General features: G+C 42.3%; 1 protein-coding gene across 2 annotated transcripts in view; it reads right to left on the bottom strand.

The window, feature by feature from the left end:
• The window catches only part of adcy2b (adenylate cyclase 2b (brain)), a 74681-nt gene that overhangs the window by 40308 nt on the left and 8337 nt on the right, over window positions 1-26036 (bottom strand). For both annotated transcript variants that reach the window (XM_085395625.1, XM_085395624.1), the window contains exons 2-5: window positions 17760-17957; window positions 7043-7207; window positions 6061-6210; window positions 892-1040 (exon numbers count right to left, since the gene is read on the bottom strand). In XM_085395625.1, coding sequence (XP_085251751.1) covers window positions 892-1040; window positions 6061-6210; window positions 7043-7207; window positions 17760-17957 — 662 coding nt within the window. The remainder of the gene's footprint in view (window positions 1-891; window positions 1041-6060; window positions 6211-7042; window positions 7208-17759; window positions 17958-26036) is intronic.

The following is a 26036-nucleotide window of genomic DNA, read 5'->3' as shown; positions in this document are numbered from 1 at the left end:
TGTGCACTTTAAAGCAACCATATTCACACGTTACATTTCCAGCTATCTATCTCGCGATGTGCCAGCGTTTAGTATGTGACCATCTCCCGAAAGAGAAAGAATGGTATGATCTTCAGCCAAGCCTATTACTGCAGCTGGAGAACTGATAATGGGGTAGTACCTGTTTGGCTCTCTGCTAGCTGATTCATTTAAGAGGATCCCAGCAAAACTGCATTTCCACCTGTACCTGTTCTTTGTTCTGGAAAGATTTCCCTTGTCTCGGCCATCACTGTGAGCTGGACCATGTGAGATTTTGTTATTATTGGAGAGATAATAGGCAGATCAACATGAGACACACACATTCATCCACACACACACACCTGAGGCCTGCTTAAATGAGGCACGGTGCTATTTCTCCTGTGAAGCTCCATGATGAGGGTAAAAACAGATTTTTAGAGGGCATTTGGTGAAGAGGCTCTCATAGTAAGCCTGGGTTTGTGTACTCTGTTACTATGAACCCCCTCAGTACAGAGGAGGATGTCATCGGGAAACAAGGACAGAGGCTCCTGCTCATTTCGCAAAGTGACCTCAGAGGACAATAGAGGTGGATTAACTCTGAGGTGAATTCAGTCATGAAAGGAAAGAAGAAAATGGGATGTAAAGAGGATGGCCCAAAAAGAGTGGTTTGAGGAAAAGAAATGAAATTACAGGACATGACAGAAGATGTGAAGATTGCAGTAATATACAGTAGGAGAGATCCACCTATAAGAGCTGGTGGAGGGTGGAGGACAAAGGTGGGTGAAGTGTGAGCAGGAGGACAGGATAGCATACGAGCAATCAGGAGCTAAGATGAGAGCAGAAAGTAATCATCTTTATCATGTGGAGGTACAGAGAAAGGAGAGGGACACTTACCTGACATTGGTGTGCCGCTGCACGTAGAGGTTGTGGAAGTTGTTGGTGCTCTCAGTTCGACCGAAATTCGGTCCCTGAAGCCTCTGGATGATCTCAGCTTTCATCACTCTGGCTATGTGAGCAGGCAGTAGGGATAACAGCAAGCGCTCCTACAGGGAGGGAGATGTGGGGGGAGGAATGCAAGGCAGGCAAGGCAGGCGGTTAACGTAGTTTAAATGTTAACAGTGAATAACAATGGCAGGTTGATAAAGAGACTTTGTCTTTCTGATATACTATGATATGGAAATAATCGGTTTTGTTTCCACCAATCAAACAGAAAGGCTCCACGAGTACAAAAATCTTAATTCCCATTCAAACTGGTTTAAATAATTTGCTCCCTGAAACTGAAAGCTGAGCTCCTTTTCTAGGAGACCTAAAGGATCACATGTAGTGTCTGACAAGGAGTAGTGCATAATTAAGTCTGTTCTACTCTATTCTCTTCTGTTGTCATCCACAGCTAATATTTAACCTATTTTTACATCCCTTAATGATGGCTCATTGGGGCTAATTTTTCAAGCACTGAGCACAGGAAGCCAAAGTCAAGCACTGAAAATCTCTCGAGGCACATTTTCAAATATGCAGTGTGTCATGGGAAACCAGGTTCTGCGCATTTTTAGGCTGCCGGTTAAATGAGTGATTGAATGGAACATTAAGGTAAATGCACTTGGTAACCTCCAGTGGTGTCAAAATTAATGTGGAAGTGCAAAAATTGCAGTTCAGTCAGCGGTACTATAGATAATAACAGTAATTTATATTTGGAGTTGTGGCGCTGCTTGGGCGCTAACAGCCACTGCTGAAAAGATCGGCAGAGAAGTTATCAATGACAACAGAGCTGACACTAATTCAGAAAGAGCAAGAAAGCATAAGATGCGGTCCAGGTGGGTTGCAAAGTGGCTTGCAGACAAAAGCATTTTTTTAAGCCGCTTTCAGCCACTCCCTTATTTACATGGGGTCCTCGAAGCAGGTAGCTCTGCATGTTTGATTTGGTAGATTTTTGTAGGAGAAACCCTACCTGCCATAATCCCAAAGGCATTTGTGTTTTCTCTTGAGACTGAACCAGGCATATGAGTTTTGGCTGTCAGCTTTTTTGTCAGCATTGAATCAGGAGATTTGCTGGGATTGCAGCTGAGGTGAGCTTGACGTTGTTGACTATGTGAGCTTCCACCATTAAAAAATAGTTAAATAGCCCCACTGGGAATTTTTTTTATAACCACCCATTCAAATTGTATTACCCATTTAACATCCACCAAATCACCTGTCTACTCCATTAGGATCCATCTGTTTTTATCAAATTTTTGGGTTGTTGTGCATAACTAAATGGAAATGCTAATGAAAGAAGAGCTGCATAGCAAAATGCACTGTTGAAACTTTAGTTTCTGAAAAATGTGATTCTTTAGCATAAGGTACCAAATGGTAGTCCTATCCCTAATGGGTGACAGGTATATGTTGTTCTATTATTGTAACAGCTAGCTATCTGCTAAACATCACCTCAAGCCGGTTTTTAGTCAGTGAACTGGATCCCTGAGTGTGTTTTGGGGTGACAACTGATGACTTGCTGAGAGGTTTATTATTGTATTAACAGTCCAAACAAAAAATGAGCTCAAGTTTTATATTATTTTATTTCAGTATGTATATGTAGGCACTTAGGCGCTACTTGCATCTGTATGATGCGCCAGTTGTCACAATGAGGATTGATGAGGACCGAAATGCATGTTAGCTAGCTGATCACAAGTCAAATATGAACCAAGTCCAAAGGGAGGTGGAAACAATCAGAGAATTGATGGGAGACAGACATGAAGTAAAACTACAATAGGTAACCTACAAAGTTGTACAGCAAGTTCATGAAATGCAAAATAAAAAATGCAGCGAGAAGGTCCGTGCTAAACATGAAAGCAGACAAGGGAACAGGCAAAAGATAAAGATGAGACAGAGGACGGAACAGACGGGGAAACACATAGGGAACTAAAACGACTACAAAGAATGAAAATAAGTGAATGACCCAAACTGTGAAACTGAATCATGTACATCCATTTTTTATATACAGTCATAATGAAAATGTAGATGCCATATAGATGTACCTTTGCAGTGATGTAAAATTTATTTGACCTATTATAGTCCCTAGTCCAAATCATTGATTTCTTTCTCATTTTGTAGGTTTTTCTACATTTCCCAAAAAGCATCTTAAGCATCTGATGAACACTGCTGTGCAGCTGCATTTGCTGGAATATCTCAGAAACTGAAATGCCTCGTGGCTGAAGTTAACAAAAGCACACAGGTGGCTGTTGGCAGTGATCTGGGTCTGTTTATCACATTTTGCTTCCGAGGATTCATCTCTTGTCTGATTTTTGAAGGCTACATTATTGTTGCACAAATACGACTATACAAACGACTCTGACAGCTGCTGGTGATTTTTTAGAAAGTTTACCTACGCTTTGGAAAAGTCATGTCATTATACAGTGAGGAGAAAAATGCAGAACCAGAGATGTAAGATCCATCACCCTTCGCTGTTGTGTAACCAGAAGTTTTTGCTTTAATTTAGCACCATACACACTTGCATAGAGGGTGATTTTGGCGTGCATGTGCAAGCGTGTGGGCATGTGTGTGGGTGTGTGTGCATGTTAGAGAGAGTGAATAGCTGCCTGAGGGGGTGTGACTCATAAATGCAGCTCACAGCAGAGAGGGTCATTACATTGTTCACACACCACGGGCTCATTTCCTAAAACACAGCAGCAAATTAAGTCGAGAGAGGGACCAGGGGCTCTAAAAATAGAAACCAATAGCAACACTTGCTCTTATTTACTTATTCAGCGCCGGAGCAATATGAACACTCCACTGTGAGCATGCACAATAGGTATAATAGCCTGGGGAGATGTAGTGTTATTAATCATGTGTTTGATTAATCAACTAAAGTTGTGTGTTCAGTCGCTGAATGAGATTTGTTTTATGCAGTGGCATTTGTGTGCGTCCTCACACAGTGATGCAGATACTGGTGCTGAGGAACAGATGCCAGCTTAGTTATAAAACATAGATCAACAGATAGACTCTGCTGACCTATGTTCACAAATAAAACATGTAAATAACTTAACAAGAAATAACAAGAAATGGTAACTACACCTAAATTCAGCGTTTTTACAAAAAAGATTCCTGTAGTAAGTAAGCAACTTTTTACAAACTTAGCAAGTTAAAAAATGATTTAAAAACTCATAGTCAATGCCAAGTGCGTACACTGCAGGTTATTAGTGTGCACGTTCATATGTCATTTCCCTGGTTGGAAAGAATGGCTAATGTCAGGGCAAAGACGCTAATGTCAAGCAAATGTCACCGCATAATGCCACTTAGACATGACGGACTTACCAACTCCTCATCCCTGACAAAACTAAGAAGTGAAATATTTTGGCAATTAAAACAGAGGCGGTTTGAATTTAATGTGGGCACTCATATTAAGAGACAGATAGCAATAACGAGGCTTAGGACAAGGCAGAGGCCAGCAAGGCCTTGAGCTAATTATAAAAATCAGCATGCAAATAGGATGCTTGCCTTTGCCACTTAGCAGTAAACACTAAGTATAGTCAAGGCTAAATAGAAATATTACATCTGTGTGTTTGTAAAGGTAATACATTTTGATTGATTACGGTGCTTGGTAGAGATCACGCAAGACATCAAATCCTGGATTAGAATCCATCTAACCCAGGACCATCTTTAGGGTTTACAGAGATATATTCACTCAAATATCCAATCATTACAACCAAGGTATGCAGAAAAACCATCTCTGCACCAACAACATTTTGAACTTTGCAGCAGATCATTTACAGCAGCAAAAGACACTCTGTGAGCTAAGAACAGGAATCTGAGACCATAATTCGCACTAGCTTGCCTAAATTGGACATTATAAGATTGGAAAACGGTTGCCTGATTTGATGAGTCTCAAGAATTCATCAGAATTTGGTATAAACAGCATGAAAGCATGGATCCATCCTGCTTTGTATCGGCGGTTCAGGCTGGAGATGGTGATGTAATGGTGTGAGAGGATATTTTCTTGGCACAGTTTGGGCCCATTAGTAGTTGAGTATCATTTAAATGGACATAATGGGAGTGACATTTCGGACTATATCACAAATCTCAAACTGTTTTCTGAACAAAACAGTGAGTTAACTGTACTCAAATGGCTTCTGCAGTCACCAGATCTCAGTCCAGTAGAGCACCGGTGGGATGTGGTGGAATTCGAGATTCAGATGATTGATTGACAAAATCTGCAGCAATTGTGTGATGTTTTCATGTCAACATGGACCAAAATCTCTGAGCAATGTTTCCAGCACCTTGTTGAATCCATGCCATGAAGAATTAAAGCGGGTCTGAAGGAAAAAGGGAGACCAACTCAGTCCTAGCAAGGTGTAACTAATGAAGATTAGTTGGGTACCATTAGTTGATGTCAGTGGGTGAGTGTAACTAATCTCAGGACACCTGAAAGAGATCCCTGAATCAGATATGTGGTCAATGGATTGATATGTTTACTAATGAGTGGATGAATGGAGCAAGAAAAGAAGTCAAAGATAATGACTCTCTACCAAATTCACTGCAATCTATCCAATTAGCGTAGCTATTTTTGAATGTATTTAATACTTTTTTTAGTGCCAAAATTTGACAGGCCTGTTTTGTAACTTCAAAATGGGAACTTCTCCAACTCTTAACAGCTTGTGGAGTAATTTCTAAGGGAACCGTGGATGGATGGATTCTAGGCAAAAATACATAGGATATGACGCTTGTCATGCACAAAGTTTCAACACAAACTCTGCTTGAGAACCAAAAGCTGTTGTAGTTTCAGATAGTATTTTGTTAGCGATGGAACAAAATGATGGAAAGTGGCTGGAACGTTGGGAAGGAATCAAGCTAGTTAGCAAGTTAGCCCCATAGCTGCTATTTTGGTAGCTAATGAATTGTCCGAGTTAGCAACAAAACTAAAGCTGACAAACATTAGCCAGCCTCCAGTACACATAATGTTTGAGCCCCAGAGTAGAGTTAGCATGACTGTTGGATTTGCAGACAGTCAAACTAGTGGACAGAAGAAGCAAAAGCAGGATAATAACCAAGAAGTAACTTCAAGAACTAAAGTATGGCTCTCAAAGTGTGTACCTGTTGGTGCTTTTCAAACTCCAGCTTGATGGGAGACTTGATGCAGTTGCAGGTGTCCTGATAGGTCTGTTTGAGTGCCAGGTCCATCAGATGCTTGTGATATGCCCCAGCCAAGTTTCCACAGGTGAAGATTATCACATTGGCTAAGATCTGCCACACACAGGCACACAAACATGGAAGAAATAAGCAATTAAGAGCTGACCTATATTGCAAATATGATTGTGCCAGTCATTTTTCCACTATACGACCTTTCCACTTAAGCCTCTGTTATTACCTTGTAAAACCAGGCGAGAACACACACTTTTGCAGTGCTTTCCACCACCGTGTCAACCACAAGCTCTTTACAGTGTGGACCTGCATATGAATAAGTTGTCCTTGGTGCCGTATCCAAGATCATGCTTTGCCTTTGAACACTGGTTTATTGGTAGAGTACTTTTCCACTCTGCATGTGTGAGTGTGTGAGAGCGAAGAAAGCTATTGAAGGCTGTTGTGATTACAGTGTTTTTACTCTGATGGTTGATTGGAGTGTGTGTGTGTTTGTGTGTGCGTGTGTGCCAGCAGCAGCAGAAATGGATCTGATGCCAAATCAATTCTAGTTCACTTCATGTTTCTGCACGCTTATTGACGTTTATGGATAATATTTTTCTCTTATCGGTCTGCGGCGAGACTCTCTTTGTTTTACTGTATTAACAGTCCATTCAGTTAGAGCCAGTTTTGAAGGGCTGTTCCCTGAGTGCGGTAAAAGGCCCTTCACATTACTCTGGAGGCCCTGCTGAATGTGCTCGATTATACAGGATAGGTTCATTGTTTTACAACCCAGACACTGCACCTCATCATTTTTAATCATGCTTGGAAAAACATTAGAGAACAAGTTTTCATGCTGCAGCTAATATGGAGAAGAAATTACATATGCAGCACAAGCAGGAAGTCATGGAAAATATATCGGCAGATTCCAACAGCGTGGCTGTGTGTTCAGGTTTACCTGCCAGACTAAAGGATCCTCCAGGTCTGTGTCGCGGGTGGTCAGACAGACACTGAGAGTGATAGTGTGTGAGAAGCAGGTGATTCCACTGGCGATAATGGCCCCTCTCATGGAGAAGGGAAGCATGGTGTAGACAACAAACACGATAAAGAGGAAGAAGGAGACCTGGAAACGGGAAAGCAAGAGCAGGTGAAGGTGCAAATTTTTCTAAATTAAACCACACGCATTAATACAAACAGCTTTGACAAGAAGTTCCCAAATGTAGAAATATGCTTGCAGCTGAATCCCAGCAGAGATCTCTGCTGTACGTGTTCCCACTTTGTCTGCTGTTTGCCTAAATACAGAACACAGCTGAGTGGGCTGCCAGTGCTTCTTTGCTAAGAGATCCAACGATAAACTGCTGATCCTGTGATAAATCATTAGAGATGAGTGGGCTGCTCACTTAGTTTTCACAAAAATCCTCTGCTAAATTGTCCAGAAAACAAGAATACAACAAATCAGAGCATCAAGTTATTAAATGACTGCTCAAATATGTCTTTACATGTGGGAATAACATATTGTAACAATTACACGAGGAGTTTGTTGCTTGATTTCTGTGATCAGTTGTACCTCTTTTTTTGATTTCCATGAGACATTTTTACTCCGATTGCTTATCAGCTCCTGCTGTGGATGTGCGCATGCATGTTTCTGTGTGCTGTGCGTGCGCATCAGCATATTTTTCACTGATACCTCATGCCTTAACCTCCCACTTCGTCTCTGTGCACTTCCCCTGCTCTCACTCCACCTCTTCCTGTTATGGTGGCTGTGGTGGCAACCAGCGTGATGAGGTCACAGCTTCAACTAGGACACCAGATCAACTTTGACCTTCCTGCCTGTCTGTTTATTTCCTGTGCCTATCAGGTTCAGAAAGTCAGACTGCAAACAGTACTTCACTACAGGTGACAGCTCTGAGTGGATGGTTTCTCCTGAAAAGAAACCGATAATTCCTAGACCTCGATTTGTGTCTTACCTTATTATGCATGTAAACTTTAAGCTTTAAATACACTATGGCCTGCATTTCTCAGTTATTTCAGGGTTTATATGGATGCTTGGAAATCCTTTGAGTCCTTGGGTTTTGGATAAAGTGTTTGAAACTGCTAGAAATTTATTAGCTTTTTTAATAAGACTAAATGAAAAGCTTGCTTTTGGGAAAACATTTCTCTTTGAGCCTCACTTAACACACAGTCTGTAAATGTGTGGTTAAAGTATGAGCGGTGCTCTCTAATGATAGTGATGTGCGATACCACTGATTTCCTTTCCGATCCGATACCAAGTAATATCCAGGGTGATATCGACGATACTGATCCGATACCGATACTCTGTACAAAAACTTATTTTATTTATTGTATCTCAAATTATAGCGTCATAATGATTACAGGACATCAGATTACTTGTTCTTATCACTTAATAACGCAGGATTCATCATATAGAAATAAAAAAAAAAAACTGAAGTTGTGTGCTATTTGAACAGCTTGCCTGCCTGCAGCACTAAAGTACTCCGTGGGAGACGTCTGTCTCGCCCTAGCAGCACCTGTCCCTCTCCTCCACTTCAGTTCGCCTGAACATACGCTCGTCATGTTCTGTGATGTGATTTACTCTGAGGTGTTTGACAAGGTTAGTGATGCTGCCACAACCATACATGCCAACCCTGCTGATTTTTCCGGGAGAATCACGAATTTCAGTGCCCCTCCCGGAAATCTCCCGGAGCCACCATTGTCCCGAATTTCTCCCAATTTTCCACCCGGACAACAAAATTGAAAAACCATATCGCAGAATTCATAGCGCGGCCAGCCAATTCCAGTTTCCAACAATGGCGGCAGCGTCTTAGTTTTAATATTACTCCTATTTCTCTTTCTGGGTCGCAAAAAAACCTTTTAACATATTTTCAGGTGAGAATGTAACTGTGTAAACTTCAAATATCTGAGCTGACCTACACATCGTTTTCAAACCCCCGCGGTCTTTCACTACTCGGGTTAAACATGATATATAAGTCACTTTGATAACTTAAAAATGTTATTGTTTGACTTTTTCAGTGGTTTATTTGTTCGTGAGTAAATCGGTTTGGCTGAGATTAAAGTTTACATTAAATTAAATGTAACTTTATTAATCCCTCGGGAGGGTTCCTCCAGGGTTTTCACACAGCTGAATAAACATCAAACAGAAAATGATCAAACAGAAGAGTTTACGTCAGCGCCCGGTTATATTTTAGATAGCAAGGAGAAGACGGCAGTTTCACTCCACTGAGGGAGCTCGTGACGTGCTACCCGGCTTTCTTTAGACCGCGAAGGCCGGGTCCTCAGGTAGAAGCAGCCTCTGAATTTGGACACCCCCGCTGTTTCTGAGCCGGCCAATAATAACAGTGACATTTAACGTATTTTACCCGATAAATAAACCCTGTAAAATGTATCTATCACCCCCCCAACAGCCCTTTTGAATGTCTCCCTAATTCTGAGGTCTCAAGGTTGGCAAGTATGGCTACAAGACCTCACTTTTTTGCCACATGTATCGCAAACCACATCTCAGCTGTTTGTGGAGGTAAAATACGTTCACACATGACTCCAGTTACGCTCAGCCATTGTTGTGAGTGCGCACGCCAGGGGGCTGCAAGACATTTATACAGCCGTATTTCGCACATGACTATGAAAGGCGGAAGAGGAAGTAGTTCCTTTGAAAGTAGACAATCCGAATGTTATAGTTTCTTTCCACTGCGTTCATTTTAATGATAAACTACAAATTTACCCTAAATTACTAAAATATCGATATTTTAATGTGAGAATCGATTCTAGAACATAAATGATTGGTATCGGAGGAATCGATATTTCAGGATCGATCCACACATCACTACTAATGGAACAGTGGGTGGGACAGGACAGCATGCCAGGAGGTTGCTGTTTTAAGAAACATTGGCTTTAAAAATATAAATCAGGGTTCAAATGAGGACCAAATCCTCAGTGATGCTTCAGTAACTGATGGAGTCATTTACAGTGGGGCAAAAAAGTATTTAGTCAGCCACCGATTGTGCAAGTTCCCCCACTTAAAATGATGACAGAGGTCAGTAATTTGCACCAGAGATACACTTCAACTGTGAGAGACAGAATGTGAAAAAAAAATCCATGAATCCACATGGTAGGATTTGTAAAGAATTTATTCGTAAATCAGGGTGGAAAATAAGTATTTGGTCACCTCAAACAAGGAAAATCTCTGGCTCTCACAGACCTGTAACGTCTTCTGTAAGAAGCTTTTCTGTCCCCCACTCGTTACCTGTATGAATGGCACCTGTTTGAACTCATCATCTGTATAAAAGACACCTGTCCACAGCCTCAAACAGTCAGACTCCAAACTCCACCATGGCCAAGACCAAAGAGCTTTCGAAGGACACCAGGAAAAGTATTGTAGACCTGCACCAGACTGGGAAGAGTGAATCTACAATAGGCAAGCAGCTTGGTGTGAAAAAATCAACTGTGGGAGCAATCATCAGAAAATGGAAGACATACAAGACCACTGATAATCTCCCTCGATCTGGGGCTCCACGCAAGATCTCATCCCGTGGGGTCAAAATGATCATGAGAACGGTGAGCAAAGATCCCAGAACCACACGGGGGGACCTGGTGAATGACCTGCAGAGAGCTGGGACCAAAGTAACAAAGGTCACCATCAGTAACACACCACAACGGCAGGGAATCAAATCCCGCAGTGCCAGACGTGTTCTGCTGCTGAAGCCAGTGCATGTCCAGGCCCGTCTGAAGTTTGCCAGAAAGCACATGGATGATACAGCAGAGGATTGGGAGAATGTCATGTGGTCAGATGAAACCAAAGTAGAACTTTTTGGTATAAACTCAACTCGTCGTGTTTGGAGGAAGAAGAATACTGAGTTGCATCCCAAGAACACCATACCTACTGTGAAGCATGGGGGTGGAAACATCATGCTATGGGGCTGTTTTTCTGCCAAGGGGACAGGACGACTGATCCGTGTTAAGGACAGAATGAATGGGGCCATGTATCGTGAGATTTTGAGCCAAAACCTCCTTCCATCAGTGAGAACTTTGAAGATGAAACGAGGCTGGGTCTTCCAACATGACAATGATCCAAAACACACCGCCCGGGCAACAAAGGAGTGGCTCCGTAAGAAGCATTTGAAAGTCCTGGAGTGGCCTAGCCAGTCTCCAGACCTCAACCCCATAGAAAATCTGTGGCGGGAGTTGAAAGTCTGTGTTGCTCTGCGACAGCCCCAAAACATCACTGCTCTCGAGAAGATCTGCATGGAGGAATGGGCCAAAATACCAGCTACTGTGTGTGCAAACCTGGAAAAGACCAATAGTAAACGTTTGACCTCTGTTATTGCCAACAAAGGTTATGTTACAAAGTATTGAGTTGTATTTTTGTTATTGACCAAATACTTATTTTCCACCCTGATTTACAAATTCTTTACAAATCCTACCATGTGGATTCATGGATTTTTTTTTCACATTCTGTCTCTCACAGTTGAAGTGTACCTCTGGTGCAAATTACTGACCTCTGTCATCATTTTAGGTGGGGGAACTTGCACAATCGGTGGCTGACTAAATACTTTTTTGCCCCACTGTAAATGGTGAGCAACTGTTGGAAATTTTCAAGTAGGCTAAAATTACACGTCTCATTTGTTTAAGCTAGCTAAGCTAATAGCCAATTTTGAAACTGTGCTAGTATGAGGCCTGTCAGTCACTTACAGCACTTTCACTCATATATACCATCATATGCACACTACCTGTACGTGTTTGCTTGGAGTGTGATGGTTTGAAAATGGAAAATGTCCACTTTTTCTATATACCACTTATGCTAGTTAGCCATGTAGAGCTGTCAGTGGCTAAAGCGCGCTAATCTGGTGAAAGCTACAGCGCTTCAAGATTGTTCAGGTAATTAATGAAACTGGAAAAGCATCAAAATAATAGAGTTTATCTTTTTTATGATCCAGTAATAATGGACTGATCATTATAGTTGAGAAAGTCTTTCTTGAGTCGCCCGGGCTGAAGAAAAATATGGACTTGTTTTAGTAGACCCTGTGTCATAAAAAACAACACACACCCACACAGTATTTCACTGTCAAAACTTGTACATAATGTATATATTTTTTTTAACTGAATTCACTTAACTTACTTTAAATTTTTATATACAAATTTCAGCCGGCACAGTGCATTTCAGAATTTAATGAAGCATAACATACAACCATTTTAGCAGTCAGATTTGAAGAGTTGGTTGAAACAGCATGAAACCTCACATGAAACTGAATTATTAAACATCCATCACAATAAAAACAGCTAAATCCGTTTAGACTTCCTCTTCCAAGCACCTGATGTCCATGGAAATAGATTTCTGAGCCAAGGTGATAAGGCAACTTTTCAGAGGATTAGCAAAACTCTAATTAAATTTTGAATTAATGTTTAGCTACTGAGTAATTTTTTTCTTGATTGGAGGTCTAAAATATGTTTAATCGGTACATACCCTCCAATGCTAGATGCTAAAATTGGGTTCAAATTGCTTAAAAAGTCAAAGTAAAATAGATTTCTAGATAAAAACTAAATAGTCCAAAAACAGTAAATGGGCTGGTTCTTATGTCATCTATGTCATAAAAGGAGCTTTTTACAACATATCTCCTCATAACAAGAGGAGTGTTCTTGTTTGGCAACGTCATTCTTAATATCTTTTCAAGGTCTTTTTGTTGGGTGGGTCCCAAACTTCCTGTCTATGAAGTTCTCACTGGAAGTGTAAATTAACTTTGTTCTGCTTTCCTGCAGTGAAGTCAACAATTGATTGAAATTTACAATCATTTCTAATTTAATTTAGTTGCACTTTGAAAACCCTGGCTTTAGAATTTGTCAGAATTTTTAGCACAGGACATGGCTTTAGTGTGACTATGTATTCTTATGTGTACCACAGATGTCTTGGGCTAAAAAAATCCATCTTTAGAGTGACTTTGTGAGAGCTGTAGAAACCCTGCGCTCTGTTCCGCTTGAGAAAAAAAACAGATAGTCAAAATCAACGCTGCGGACATAATTTGCAGCAACGGGTTACAGAGATTTCTTCTCTCGCTAGCATGCAGTGTTTTATCAAGCCAAATCACAGCTAGAACATTGGATATAAGTAATTTTTTGGTTGACCTGAATGCAGCGAGCGCACACACACACACTGAGGTGTTTTTGTGTAGGCTTAGACCTTCTGTTACTAAGGGAACCAACAAAGGGAAGGATGCTGACGTCGGAGCAGATGTAGCGTTTTGAAGGCCTTGTATATTTTTGCCATAACCTTCAACTCCTTACCCTGAACTCTCACCTCAGCATCGGGGAGGGGGGTGACTAAAGGGGTATGTGGTTAGTCAGAGTGTGTGACACTGGGTGTGTTCAGGTGGCTGCGTGGAATTGAGAATGGCAGTCCAATTTCAGGTGCGTCACCTGCTTCTGTGTGCCACACAGACAGGCAGGCAGACACCGTCTCCACGGCTTTCTATCCTGAATCCTAATACAGCCTCAAACACTCCCTCATGAGTCCTGCAGCCATCATATCACTTCAGCACCTTCCATGACTTTTTCTCCCTCTGCCCTGCTCTGTGTGCTTCAAGCATAAGCAATGCATGCTTACCCGCCTCCTAATGCAAACACAGACAGATGCACAGATGCATGAATACTCCCATTTATTCATGCTCCCCTCCTAAGAAGCAACACCCTGTTTTTTTTGGTTTGTTTGGTTTTTTTGGGCAGGTACGTACTAACACGCACAGGTAAAAGTGACTATATCTTGATTATTTGGCACCAGGTGTGACAGCTATGTTCCATCTGCCTTCTGGAAAGAGCCGTGGCCTTCAGAGAAATTAAATAAAGAGCAGACTAACAGGCTACTGCGGCTAGATAGTGCCACACATGGCTAAAGATATATTTCTGTGTGCGTCTGTGTGTGTGCGTGCGTGCGTCTGTGTTTACAACAAAAGCAGGTGAGCCAGCTCAGAATGGGGTGGTTGAGAGTGGTGGAGGGTGGGAGTGGGAGAGAGGGGGTCCAAAGTGAATGGCTGAAGAGAGAAGCAGCTTCTCCCGGCCTCTGTCTTTGTGGCCTTTCTTTCTCTTTCTGTCAGACCCTTACTGTTATTAGCTCCGTGTGCTCCATCAGACATGCTGTTCTCTCAGTAATCACAATCAATCCAGCCCACCGAGAGCAGGCAGCAGCTCCAACTGTTCTCCTCTCACAGGATTTCTGCTCCCCTGCATCTTTCTTTCTTTCTTTCTTTCTTTCTTTCTTTCTTTACCCTGTTTGTTATTACCTTTTTTCCTTTTCTCACTCCTTTCCTGCCTTCCTTTTCTCATTTTTTCTTTTCGCTATCCTCCTTTCTTTCCTTGTTTTCCTTTCTTGTTGCTTTCTTTCCTAATGCTTTTATTTCCCACCTTTTTCCTTCTTTTCCATTTTCCTTCATTGATTAAGTGTTTCTTTCCTTACCTAATTCTTTCCTGCTTCCTTGTCTTTCTCCTTTATTTTTTTTATTTCTCTTCCCATTTTTCTCCTTTTTTCTTTCCGCTTTCCTTTTTCTTCTTTTTTCTCCTTCTTTCTTTTCTTAAATATTTCTTTCCCTTTCTTCTGTCCTTCTTTTGTTAACTTATTTATTTCTGTCTTTCTGTTTTTCATTCTGTCATTCTATCTATCTATCTATCTATCTATCTATCTATCTATCTATCTATCTATCTATCTATCTATCTATCTATCTATCTATCTATCTAGATAGATAGATAGATAGATAGATAGATAGATAGATAGATAGATAGATAGATAGAGGAAGAGTCATGGGAGCAAAATAGCATAATTAATAATGCAGAATGATTATGCTCTCACAGGTGGCCGATGTTAAAAATATCCCCAACCCCACCGTGGAATCGAAGAAGTAAAACGAAGGTAAGACGGAGAAAGAGAGGTGGGGAGTGGGTCGTGGGTGGAGGTTAAAAGGATAAAAGGAGGCAGGTGGAGAAACCAAGGAGAGAAAAATGGGATTTGATGAATAGATGGAGACAGGGTGCTAGCATGAGAAAATAGGAGTCCTGAAATGGAGAAAGAAGGAGCCTGGCGCTGAAAACTAATGTGTCTGTCTGCTGATCTGCTCACCTCCAGCTCTCATCAGGGCTCATTAACACGTCAAATTAATTCTGCACTCACACACAGCCTCAAACGCACACAGTCACACACACACAGCCATGTATGCATTCAAAAAATACACATTTAAACTAAATGACAGGTGTGTGTGCGGAAGCAAATTCTTTGTCACATGAAATCCTGAGAAGACTCTTGAATGCACGGCTACGTGTCGAAAGGCCAAATTATCAGGTTCGGGTAATCGTAAGCCATTTTCACGCACGTACTGCAGCGCTGAACGTTTCTACGTGTAACAGTGGGAGACGCATGCAAATCTCTGACACAGTTGGCTTGGCATTAAATGGCCTTTAACCTGCCAGCTCCCTACTACAAAGTCTGTGTGATGTCCTGTGGCACTGATTTGCATCAGTGTGGAATCAGTGGAGATAAAAGTCTGCTGCAGCGAGTGGTCATCCTGCGTCCTGTCTCCTGCACGCTATCTTAAGGCAGCAGAGTATCTGGGCTAGAAAGAATGTGTGACCAAACAGCTTAAGTCACATATTTATTAATTGTTTGTTTTTGTAGACTGTAGATAAAAGTCTTGTCAATCACAAGCGCGCCCTGTATTATCCTCCTTTTTCACTCCCATGGAAATCGTATATTAAACAATAAACATCGTGACGCATTCATTATGCTCTGAAACTAGAAGATGACTCATGAAGAGAGAGTGTTTACTGAGAGTATGGATCATGGGAGTCATAAAGCTGTGTTTTTGTTTGTCGCAGACTTTGAGGCCCCCTTAGTCGCCCCCTGCTGGCTATCTGAAAAAAATGTAGCTTTAAGGCTCATTTACATAGGCTTCACCCCAATAATTCTTCACCCTCAATAACATTGAAGCTATCCAATCTTTAAGTGATGACATATGAACCTGGCTTCCGGGTCCAAACTACTCTGTGTTTATTAAGGCTGTTGTGTTTTTAACTTGTTTTAATGCTTTGTTTCTTCTATTCAATCTGAACAAGCCCTTAAAAAAAAGTCAGTGATCACTGTCGGCCTCTCTCAGTTTTTATTACCACTATTCATTTTAAAGCTCAGTTTTTAAAACCTTACGATGTAACGGGAGCCCAGCTCATGCAGCAGTATATTAACGACTAACCTCGTATTGTGGATGGATTATCTCAGTTGTTCTCCTGACTAAAGTTGAGTCCGTTTACAGCATCGTGCCATGCAATTACATTTATCCCTAACCTCTCGGGAGCAATCATGTTAACTTTAATTGAGTGGAAAAAAGTTAGCGTTCATCCTCCATCTTTACTGTGTTTATGTTATGCTAACATAGCTCTGTAGCTAGCCACCACGTAGCACATCATACCAGCTAGTCCAACTTCAGTAACCCTACAAACATCACTTCTGTTTAGGTTTTTGTTTTCATTTATGTTGGAAGTGATAGCAGAGCTGTACGTTTTAATTTTTTCAGAAATCTCTCAGCCAGAGCATAATAAATTATGTTTGGGTGGAAACTAGCTAGCTAACTCCCCGCTAACGTCTAACTCCATTAAATTTAATAAATTGTAATAATCATGGATGCCTGGATGTTAAACTTAATTGTTACACCTGGTAGAGCAGGCACACCGATGATTTTATTAAAGATTAAAGAATTTAGACAGTTTTTAACTTTCAGTGATGCCGTAGTGTTCCTTTGAATTTGGGGCCAGAAGTGAAGTTTGGACCCGAAACGGCTTAAAGACCGGATAAAAATAATAATAAATTGAAATATATATGATCAACTTTACACTGAATCAACTGATTAATCATTAAGGAAAATGTGCTTGGTGTAAACTAATCATGAAAGTACATTTCATTTACATTTTATCAGATTCCATTAGATTTAAAGTTTTTCATGGTACTTATGTGACTAATCTACATGAAAAATCTACATGTAATTAAATGAGCTAAAGTGTGAATTTTGGGCTTAAACCCTCTTTAAGTGTACAAGCTATGTCCATCTTTTATATCCAGTTAGTTTACTTCACAGGAAGGTAGCATCTGATTAAGTCTTTCAGAGTCTGCAGAAAAGCTTTGCTGCTTCCATTTCATATTGAAGTTTTAATCTGAAGTGTGTGAATCCTTCAGCTTTATAAAAGTATGAAAACGTATCTGCCGAATATGACTTCAAGCTGATGCATTTTCTTTGCAGGGCTCAAACACCTGGCTGTGTTATTATCTTTCCTTTCATGATTTTTACCAGTATAATGATTGTTCCACCATTGTTGTGACTGTCAACCAGTGCTGGGTGTAATGCATTACAAAACAACACTTTACTGTAATCACATTGCATTTTTCAGAAATGCAGTAATGTAATGCATTACTGTACTAACTTCAGTAGTCAAGTTACAATTTCAGGCATTATCATCATCACAAATCACAAAATACAGTCACAATACAAAATAAAGTTGAGCATGATAGGGTCCCCTTCAAGTCACTTTTACAAGATTCTCAATTCCAAATTGGACAGCTGTAAACATTTTAAAGCCATCTGCTGAACTCTTGTTGATCAACCCGAACACTCACACAGAAAATAAAGAAAACGATCTACCTGGTCCCAGGGGCTGAGTCTCCCTCCAGAGAACATGAAGAGGTAACCCATGGTGACCAGACAGGCCCATATTAGCAGTGAGAACAGGCGAAGCATCCGCTTGAAGACAGATTCGATGCAGACGAGGATGAAGATGGACAGGAAGAGGAAGAGCGCAGTGGGCACTGTGATCAAGAACGTCAAGTGGTCTTCTGTATTCTGGAGCGAGACAGAGATGGTTGGAGGTGAGGTGAGTTTGGTGAAATTGAACACATTCATGCTTTGGCCCTGGGTTAACCAATCACCTCTAATTGGCTCTCCCGTGGCATCAGAATGCGACCACTTCTGTCAGTATCTCACCTAACCCCGTTCTCAATGCAGATAAAATGCCAGAGATTTACATGTGCAAAGAGTAGTTCTTTCTCTCTACACCAAACCACATAATGGAACGGCCGAAATTAAACACAGAGAGATAAGGCAGGGTAGGAAACAAAAGTAAGATTAAGGAGGCAAACTCTTGATTGTACTGTGACTCATCTGATATCATCTCCCCACCTGATTCTTAATATAGGATTATATCTGCACATCGGAAAATGATGCTAAGGAGGTACCACTTCCGTTAAAGAGAAGGGGACCTGATGACCAGATCTCGGTGTGTTTGCTTCTTCTATAGGTCAAAACCATGCACTCTGACTAATGTGTAAGCACAATTATGGACGGATTTTGATTTAAGAAAATGTTACTGAATCTAATTTTCAGCTTCTTCCTAATCCCTGATGCTCACCCCATAATACCTACAATGTCTTCTTCACCTCTCTTTAAAACTGTCCATTGCTTTGGATGGTTGACCACAGGACTCATCTGTCTTCGCTATCTCTGCTCTTTGCATTTTCACTTTTCCATCAGCCTCCCTCTCATTCACACTTTCAACTGAGCTTCATTCCTCTTCTCGCCAATGCGTACCTCCACCTCTCCACACTCTCTTCCACCTGGTCCCTATATCTCGGTACAGAGATCATCTGCAAACATTGTCCTGCCTAACCTCAGAAAACAAAAATGGGCTCAGGGTTGATCTGTCTCACATGGGAGGTCTCTGCTGTGGGAACGCACAAAAAAATATGAGCCACCCAAAAACATACTTGAAAACGGCCAGTACTGAAAAAGGAATAATTCACCTTCGAGGCCGAAACCATTTTGCACCCGTTCTAAATTGGGGCATCCTCTCAATTCATGTCCCTTAACCAGAGCACAGCCTGAAGGCAAAGAAGCACCTACCAGACCACACAGATGAGTTCTGATATTGTTTTAGACACTCATGTCTAAAAGCTTCAACCTTAACTCCAAATTGACAAAATGTTTGCTCATTTTTTTGTTTGCTAGTGATGATGTTAGGTCCTCAAAAGGATGGTGGTACTACACAGCGTGCACGCACAAACAGACGAGCAGACGGCACAGATCGGCAGGCAGACAGTCTGAGCCCAGGGAATGTGCTACAGCATCACTTCCACGCTCACACTATCAAAGTCAGCATTTAGAAGCTGTCACCACACAGACAGAACACTCTCTCGTCCTCATTTGGCATATATGCAGGTCAAGACGTTAAAGGCAACAAAAACTGTCCATCCCGTCAAGTCGTAATTTCTTTTGTTTCTCCCCCACACAGTGGTTCAGCTTTTTTCTCTCATTTAGCTTTGTGCAATTACATGCCTTATTAATATATTGATTCTTCTTTGTAGAAACTTGTGAAATCAAGTGCAAATGAGCTCATATAACTGCCAGATATATACAACTGGTTCAAGAAAAATGGCTTCATATGAGACTCATTAAAGCTTATGCAGCTTTTGCTTATTCTTTATGCAATCTTTACCTTTCTGGTCAAATGTTCTCAGCATGGAGACTCAAAAAACCCCGAATGCAGTTATGGGATTCAAGGTAGATTCATAATCGTCTTATTTATCATTTTTATAATTGTTAACATGAGCAGACTAGAACAAATCCAACAAAAACTGTAATGGAACGAGTCTGCAGGGTTCACCAAACCTACTTGCTGCTTATATTGAGGCTTCTACATACGAGTTCAGGGGGAAAAAGTGCACTTTTTTTTGCAACAATATTCATTATTTGGAGAATAATACGTGATGAACATGATGATGAACTCATGATGTTCATTTTCCTGCTCCATATTTTTTTCCCTTGCACTCTAGAAGGGCCAGCCTGGTGGTCAGCTCTGTCTTCTCACAGCATGAACATCCTGGGTTTGAATCCTGCAGCAAGATAGTGATGTCATGGTCCCAGCACTTTGACCCACTTATACAGAAAATCAAGATACTTCCTGCTTGTTTTTTTCATGTTATATTCTCAGACTTTCTTACTTTTAATCTCCTGTCTCATTCTCAGTGATTAGTTTCACTAGTACCTTGTTTCCTTCAATCATTTCTTGTGTTTCTAATTAGCCTTTAGTGTATTTAAAGCTGCAACTTGCCTTAGTACCTTGTCACGTCTGTCTCCCAGAGTGTTTACCTGTTTGGACCTCTATGGACTTTTGTTTTTTTGTTTGTTTGTTTGTTTTTACTTTGCCTCAAAGGTCTGCTTTTGGGTCCACATTTCCCTCAAACATGACAGAATGATGGACCCAGCCGACGTTGATGTACATTCTGGGGAGCTTAAAGACGAGTTTGTGTGGTGCTGTAAGATTTCCACCTGGATTCTTGGATCCACAAACATTAAAACCCTGTGGGTGGGAGATCAACAAACATCCACAATTCCTTCAGTCTCCCACAAGTTCGGACAGTTTTCCCAATAACTGCAAAGCGGAAAGATGACTCTCTTTGAAATCATACAGAGCCTGTGCTTTTGGCTCATAGAGATTACTTGCACATACACTTAATTCATTATTTGACTAAGTGTATGGCCCACTTTAATACCAATTCCACAGTCATGCTAATTAAAGACTGATGACAGCCAAGAGACAGTTGTTAGATTGTTGTCCCTTTTCCCTGCTGGATGTATCACGGATTCCTAGCTGTAAAAAATCACTGGCTAATTTGGCCTGGACCTACAGAAGAGGTATGACTAATTAAGTTAATATTTTGCTAAAAATTTCACTTGCCACTTATGATCTGATTAGCTGCTGAGCCTCTGCACCAAGAAATAATGACAGTAGTGTTTTCAGCAGGTCTGATTGTGCTGAGTGAACGTCCACAAAAAAAGGAGTGCATAGCCTCCTAGAGCTCATTCTACTAATCCGCCTGTGCACTCTGCAACTAATGTGCAAATAAAGCACTCCGCAACATCTTTTCAGAATTTATACACTCTGAGGGGAAAACAGGCAACAAAATAACCATCATTCACCCAAAGAGCAGGATGTGAAACACCTCACAGGCTCCATCCTAAAGCCAGTGCCCACATAAACCATTTAAACTTATTCTAGTCGAGTCATGATTACACTGACAGGTCCGGCATGATAATTGAGCGAGACTCTCTGTGATAACTTGTCAGCCATTTTACAGTAAAAGGCACGCCGGTGTGGGCAAAGAAACGCATTGGATCCTCTCCGCGTCCAATTCAATTTCTGTGAGAGAAGGAAAAAACAAGATGTCACAGCCTCAACCTTCAGTAACGGGATGTTTTGACAGTTTATTGACTCGAGCTGCTTGTTAAAATACAGCAGAAGCTATTCGGTCAGAACAAATCCAAGATAGCAGCATTAATGTGGCAACATGGTGCAGCAGCGGTAGCATGAGTCAGGGTCTGGTGAAGGGATCCCATGGGATCCGGCTGCTGACGCCACGGCAGCTATACAGTCAGCCCGGAGCACAGATTGAATCCTAATGAGAATGTAAGCAAGACTGCAAACTCTTACAACAGCAGAGGTTCTTTTAGCGTTAGAAACACACGCAAAACACACATGCGCACACAAGTCAGAGACATACAGAGAAAGAAAAGGGAGGGACCTCCTTTCTCGCTACATGCGCATTTGGAGTGAAGCAGCTGTTCACATCGACAGAAAGAAGCATCTGCACTTTGCACATTTCTGATCGTAGGCCATCTAATCCTGTTAAAACCCCTTTGAAACTGGTTAAAGCGTTTTCCCTTGACATAGCACAGAGGGAGTGGGGTGTGTCTGCCTGCTATATTGTGCAGCATTGTCACCCAGAACAATAATTTCCTTTTTTAACCCAGTCTGTCTCATCCAGCTATTATACTGGGAGGGGAAAAAGGCTGGGGAGGGGTATGGGGAGACATAACAGTGGCAGAAAGAGACGCAAAGATTCAAAAATCTAATTATTCAGCAGCAAAATGACAAAAATGCACCAAATAAAGAAACTGAGGAGAAATGGGGGCCAGAGAGGGTGTGTTGCGATCGCGGCAGCGTATGTTCTTTCCACGTGCTTGTGCCTGCTGAATATTTATACTGTCTGATGAAGCAGCACTGGTGGCATATTCCTTCAATTTGCTCTCAGCCTGGTAATGAAATTCATCAATAATCAACAACCCTTTCCCTTGAAGGCCCATCTGCGGCACAGAGAAATGTTAACGCGCTCTCCACAAACAGGTCAAAGGTTGCAGAACATCCAGCGCTGAACCTAAAAGTTTATGGTTCACATTATTAAAGCTAGTTTGGAGTGAAGTCACAGTCACTTTAATGGAGGACCTACCATCACGAAAAGGACACTAACTCACTGCAATGATGTTTTATGGGCGCTTTAGCAGCTTTTGTTGTGTTTAACTGTCATGACTGTTTTCATTTCATCTTGAGAGATTGCGTTACTTCAACTGTGTGATCTTACATCCGTTCATCACAGCACCATGGTGAAGGAATTCATCGGAGGCGAGTGAAGAAATGGTCATTTTGCCAGCAGAATAAAAAGAAGCCTGATGCCCACAGCAGGGAGACGGTGCTGCTCAGTGGATCAAACCAGTTTGAAATGCTTCTGCAGATTCAAGAGGCCCAGCAGCTGAGTAAAAAAAGATCACTTATTTAAAGATGAGCCATGAAGAAATGGTAATCTTGGTCGCATTTCTGCTTTAACTCTGGAAATGGATGAACTATGAATTTCAAAGAAATCTGATAAATTTAATGTTAGTTTAAAGGCTCAAGGGGCTAATGAGGACTAGATCGTATCTCAAACTGAATTCAAATTCAAATTCAAATTCAAATTCAAATTTTATTTGTCACGTACACAGTCATACACAGTACGATATGTAGTGAAATGCTTGGACAACTGCTCGTGACCTAAAGAAAACAAAAAAAGGAAAGGCTATGAATAAGATAGGAAATAAATATGAAAAATTAAAAAGGGTAAATTTAACTAGGAAGGAATAAAATATAAATTAAGGTTAAAAATGAAATAACTGTACAACACAAATTAGAATGAAGGGTAAATTTAACTGGGAAGAATAAGATAAAATATATAAATTAAAGTTGAAAATAAAATAACTGTACAACAAAATACACAATACACAATATAGAACTATATAAGAATGTATGAAGAAATCTAAATATAAATAAATATATACACAATAACAGCAGCTGTACAAGTATTAACTGGAAATGAAGAATATAGTGACCAGTGTTGTGCAAAAACAATGTCCAGAAAGTCCAGTGTGTGTGTAAGAACCATATGTGTGGGTCAGTACTGTGTGGTGGTGTGATTGAGAGACCGTATCGCCTGCGGGAAGAAGCTCCTCCTCAGTCTCTCTGTGTTGGTCTTCAGGGAGCGGAATCGCTTTCCTGACCTCAACAGAGAGAACAGTCTGTTGTTGGGATGGCTGAGGTCCTTCACCATCTTCCTGGCCTTAGTCCAGCACCGCCTGCTGTAGATTGAGTGCAGGTCAGGGAGCTCGGAGCGGATGGTGCGCTCAGCTGACCGCACAACCCTCTGTAGAGCTCGTCTGTCCTGCATGGTGCTGTTCCCGAACCAGGTTAAGATGTTTCCCGCCAGGATGCTCTCTATGGTGCACGAGTAAAAGTTCCTGAGCACCTTGGAGGGCAGTTGGAAGTCTCTCAAGCGTCTGAGGTGGTAGAGACGCTGTCGGGCCTTTTTCACCACGGTGTTGATGTGACAGGACCATGACAGGTCCTGCGTGATGTGAACTCCGAGGTATTTGAAGCTGTCCACTCTCTCCACTGGGCAATCGTTGATGACGGGGGTCTGGTAGTTCCTCTCCTGCTTAGTGCTGAAGTCCACTATCAGCTCCTTTGTCTTACTGACGTTTAGAAGGAGGTTGTTCCTCTGGCACCAGTTCTCCAGATTCCTAATCTCCTTCACGTAGGCCGTCTCGTTGTTATCAGAGATCAGGCCCACCACGACGGTGTCGTCAGCAAACTTGATGATGGTGGTGGAGCTGGTAGTGGCCACACAGTCATATGTGTACAAAGAGTACAGCAGGGGGCTCAGAACACACCCCTGGGGGGCTCCAGTGCTGAGAGTGGTGGAGGCTGAGACATGTCCGCCCATCCTTACTGCCTGTGGTCTGCCAGTTAGGAAGTTGGAGATCCACTGACACATAGATGAGCTGAGTCCCAGATGCTCCAGCTTGGTGGTGAGTGTGGAGGGAATTATGGTGTTAAATGCAGAGCTGTAGTCTATGAAGAGCATTTTAACATAATTCCCCCTTCTAGTGTCCAAGTGAGTGAGTGATGTGTGGAGGAGATGAGAGATGGCATCGTCTGTGGAACGATTTGGACGGTAAGCGAACTGTAGTGGGTCCAGTGTGTCTGGTAGTGAAGAAATGATGAAGTCTCTGACCAGGCGTTCAAAGCACTTCATCACTACTGAGGTGAGGGCTACAGGGCGATAGTCATTGAGAGAAGCAGGGTGGGGTTTCTTCGGGACAGGAACAATGATGGACTCTTTGAAGCATGTGGGGATCACCGACTGAGATAAAGAGATGTTGAATATCTCAGTGAACACAGGAGCTAGCTGGTATGCGCAGTCTCTTAGGATACGACCTGGGATGCCGTCTGGTCCTGCTGCTTTCCTGGTGTTCACTCTCTTGAAGGCTCTCCTTACTTCATGCTCGGAGATGACGAGCACGTTTCCGGTGCTGGCAGTATCTTCCTGTCTGCAGCCGTTAGCGCCGCTAACACTAGCATTGTTGGAGACCTTAGCTGCAGCCTCAAAGCGAGCATAGAAAGTGTTCAGCTCGTCTGCCAGAGTCACGGCCGCGTTCGTCATACCAGTTGTTGGTGCTTTATAGTCCGTTATTGTCCTTAGTCCCCGCCACAGGCTCCTAGAGTCACTCTGTTGGAGTTGTGACTCTAGTTTCCTCCCGTAGCGCTGCTTCGCCTCTTTCACCGCCCTCCGCACGTTATATGACGCGGCTTTGTACGGGTCCATGTCCCCCGTCATGAGTCCCGTGTTGTAGGCAGCGGTGCGGGATCTCAGAGCGTTGCGGATGGTTTTATCCACCCACGGCTTCTGGTTGGGAAACGTTGTGATAGTCTTTGTCTCCACGGTATCATCCGCTAGTTTCCCGATGAATCCCACAACCGCTTCCGTAAACACGTTGACGTCATCGTCGGAGCTGTTTCTGAACATGCCCCAGTCTGCGTCATCGAGTGCGTCCTGTAACGCGGCCACCGATTGATCCGTCCAGCGCGCGACCTTCCTCTGAACCGGAACTTCCTGTTTCAGCCTTTGTTTGTATTTTGGCATGAGGAAGATGGCGGCGTGATCAGATTTGCCAAACGGGGGGCGGGATTGTGCCTTGTAGCCGTCCTTGACCGTAGTGTAGCAGTGGTCCAGTGTCCTTTCACCCCTGGTGGGGCAGGTGATGTGTTGATAAAAGTTCGGCGCTGCGCGTTTGAGGTTGGCGCTATTAAAGTCCCCCGTCACAATAAGCGCAGCGTCCCGGTGTTGTGTCTGGTGCTGTGTGAGTGCCTCATGCAGCTCGCATAAGGCGGTGACCGTGTCCGCTTGTGGTGGAATATAAACGGCACTTACAATGACCGATGTAAATTCCCGAGGTAGATAAAAAGGACGACACATGATGGACAGTAGTTCCAGATTTGGTGTGCAGGAGCGTGTGAGAGGAACAACGTTCGCACTGTTGCACCAGTTGTTGTTCACCATTAAACACACGCCGCCTCCCCTTGACTTCCCCGAGTCCCGTGTCCTGTCCATGCGGTGAACTGAGAAGAACTCGGCCGGCTGGATGGCGTGGTCCGGCACCGCTGGGTTCAGCCATGTCTCGGTGAAGCAGAGGAGATTGCAGTCCCGAATGTCTCTCTGGAACTTTATCCTGGCCCTGAGGTCGTCAAGCTTGTTCTCCAGTGACTGGACGTTGGCGAGC

Source organism: Rhamphochromis longiceps, linkage group LG22, assembly GCF_057381845.1.
Source record: "Rhamphochromis longiceps isolate RC_006_pf linkage group LG22, R_longiceps_female_GT1.1, whole genome shotgun sequence".
Classification (NCBI taxonomy): Eukaryota; Metazoa; Chordata; class Actinopteri; order Cichliformes; family Cichlidae; genus Rhamphochromis; species Rhamphochromis longiceps.
This window is presented reverse-complemented; position numbering and strand designations above follow the sequence as displayed.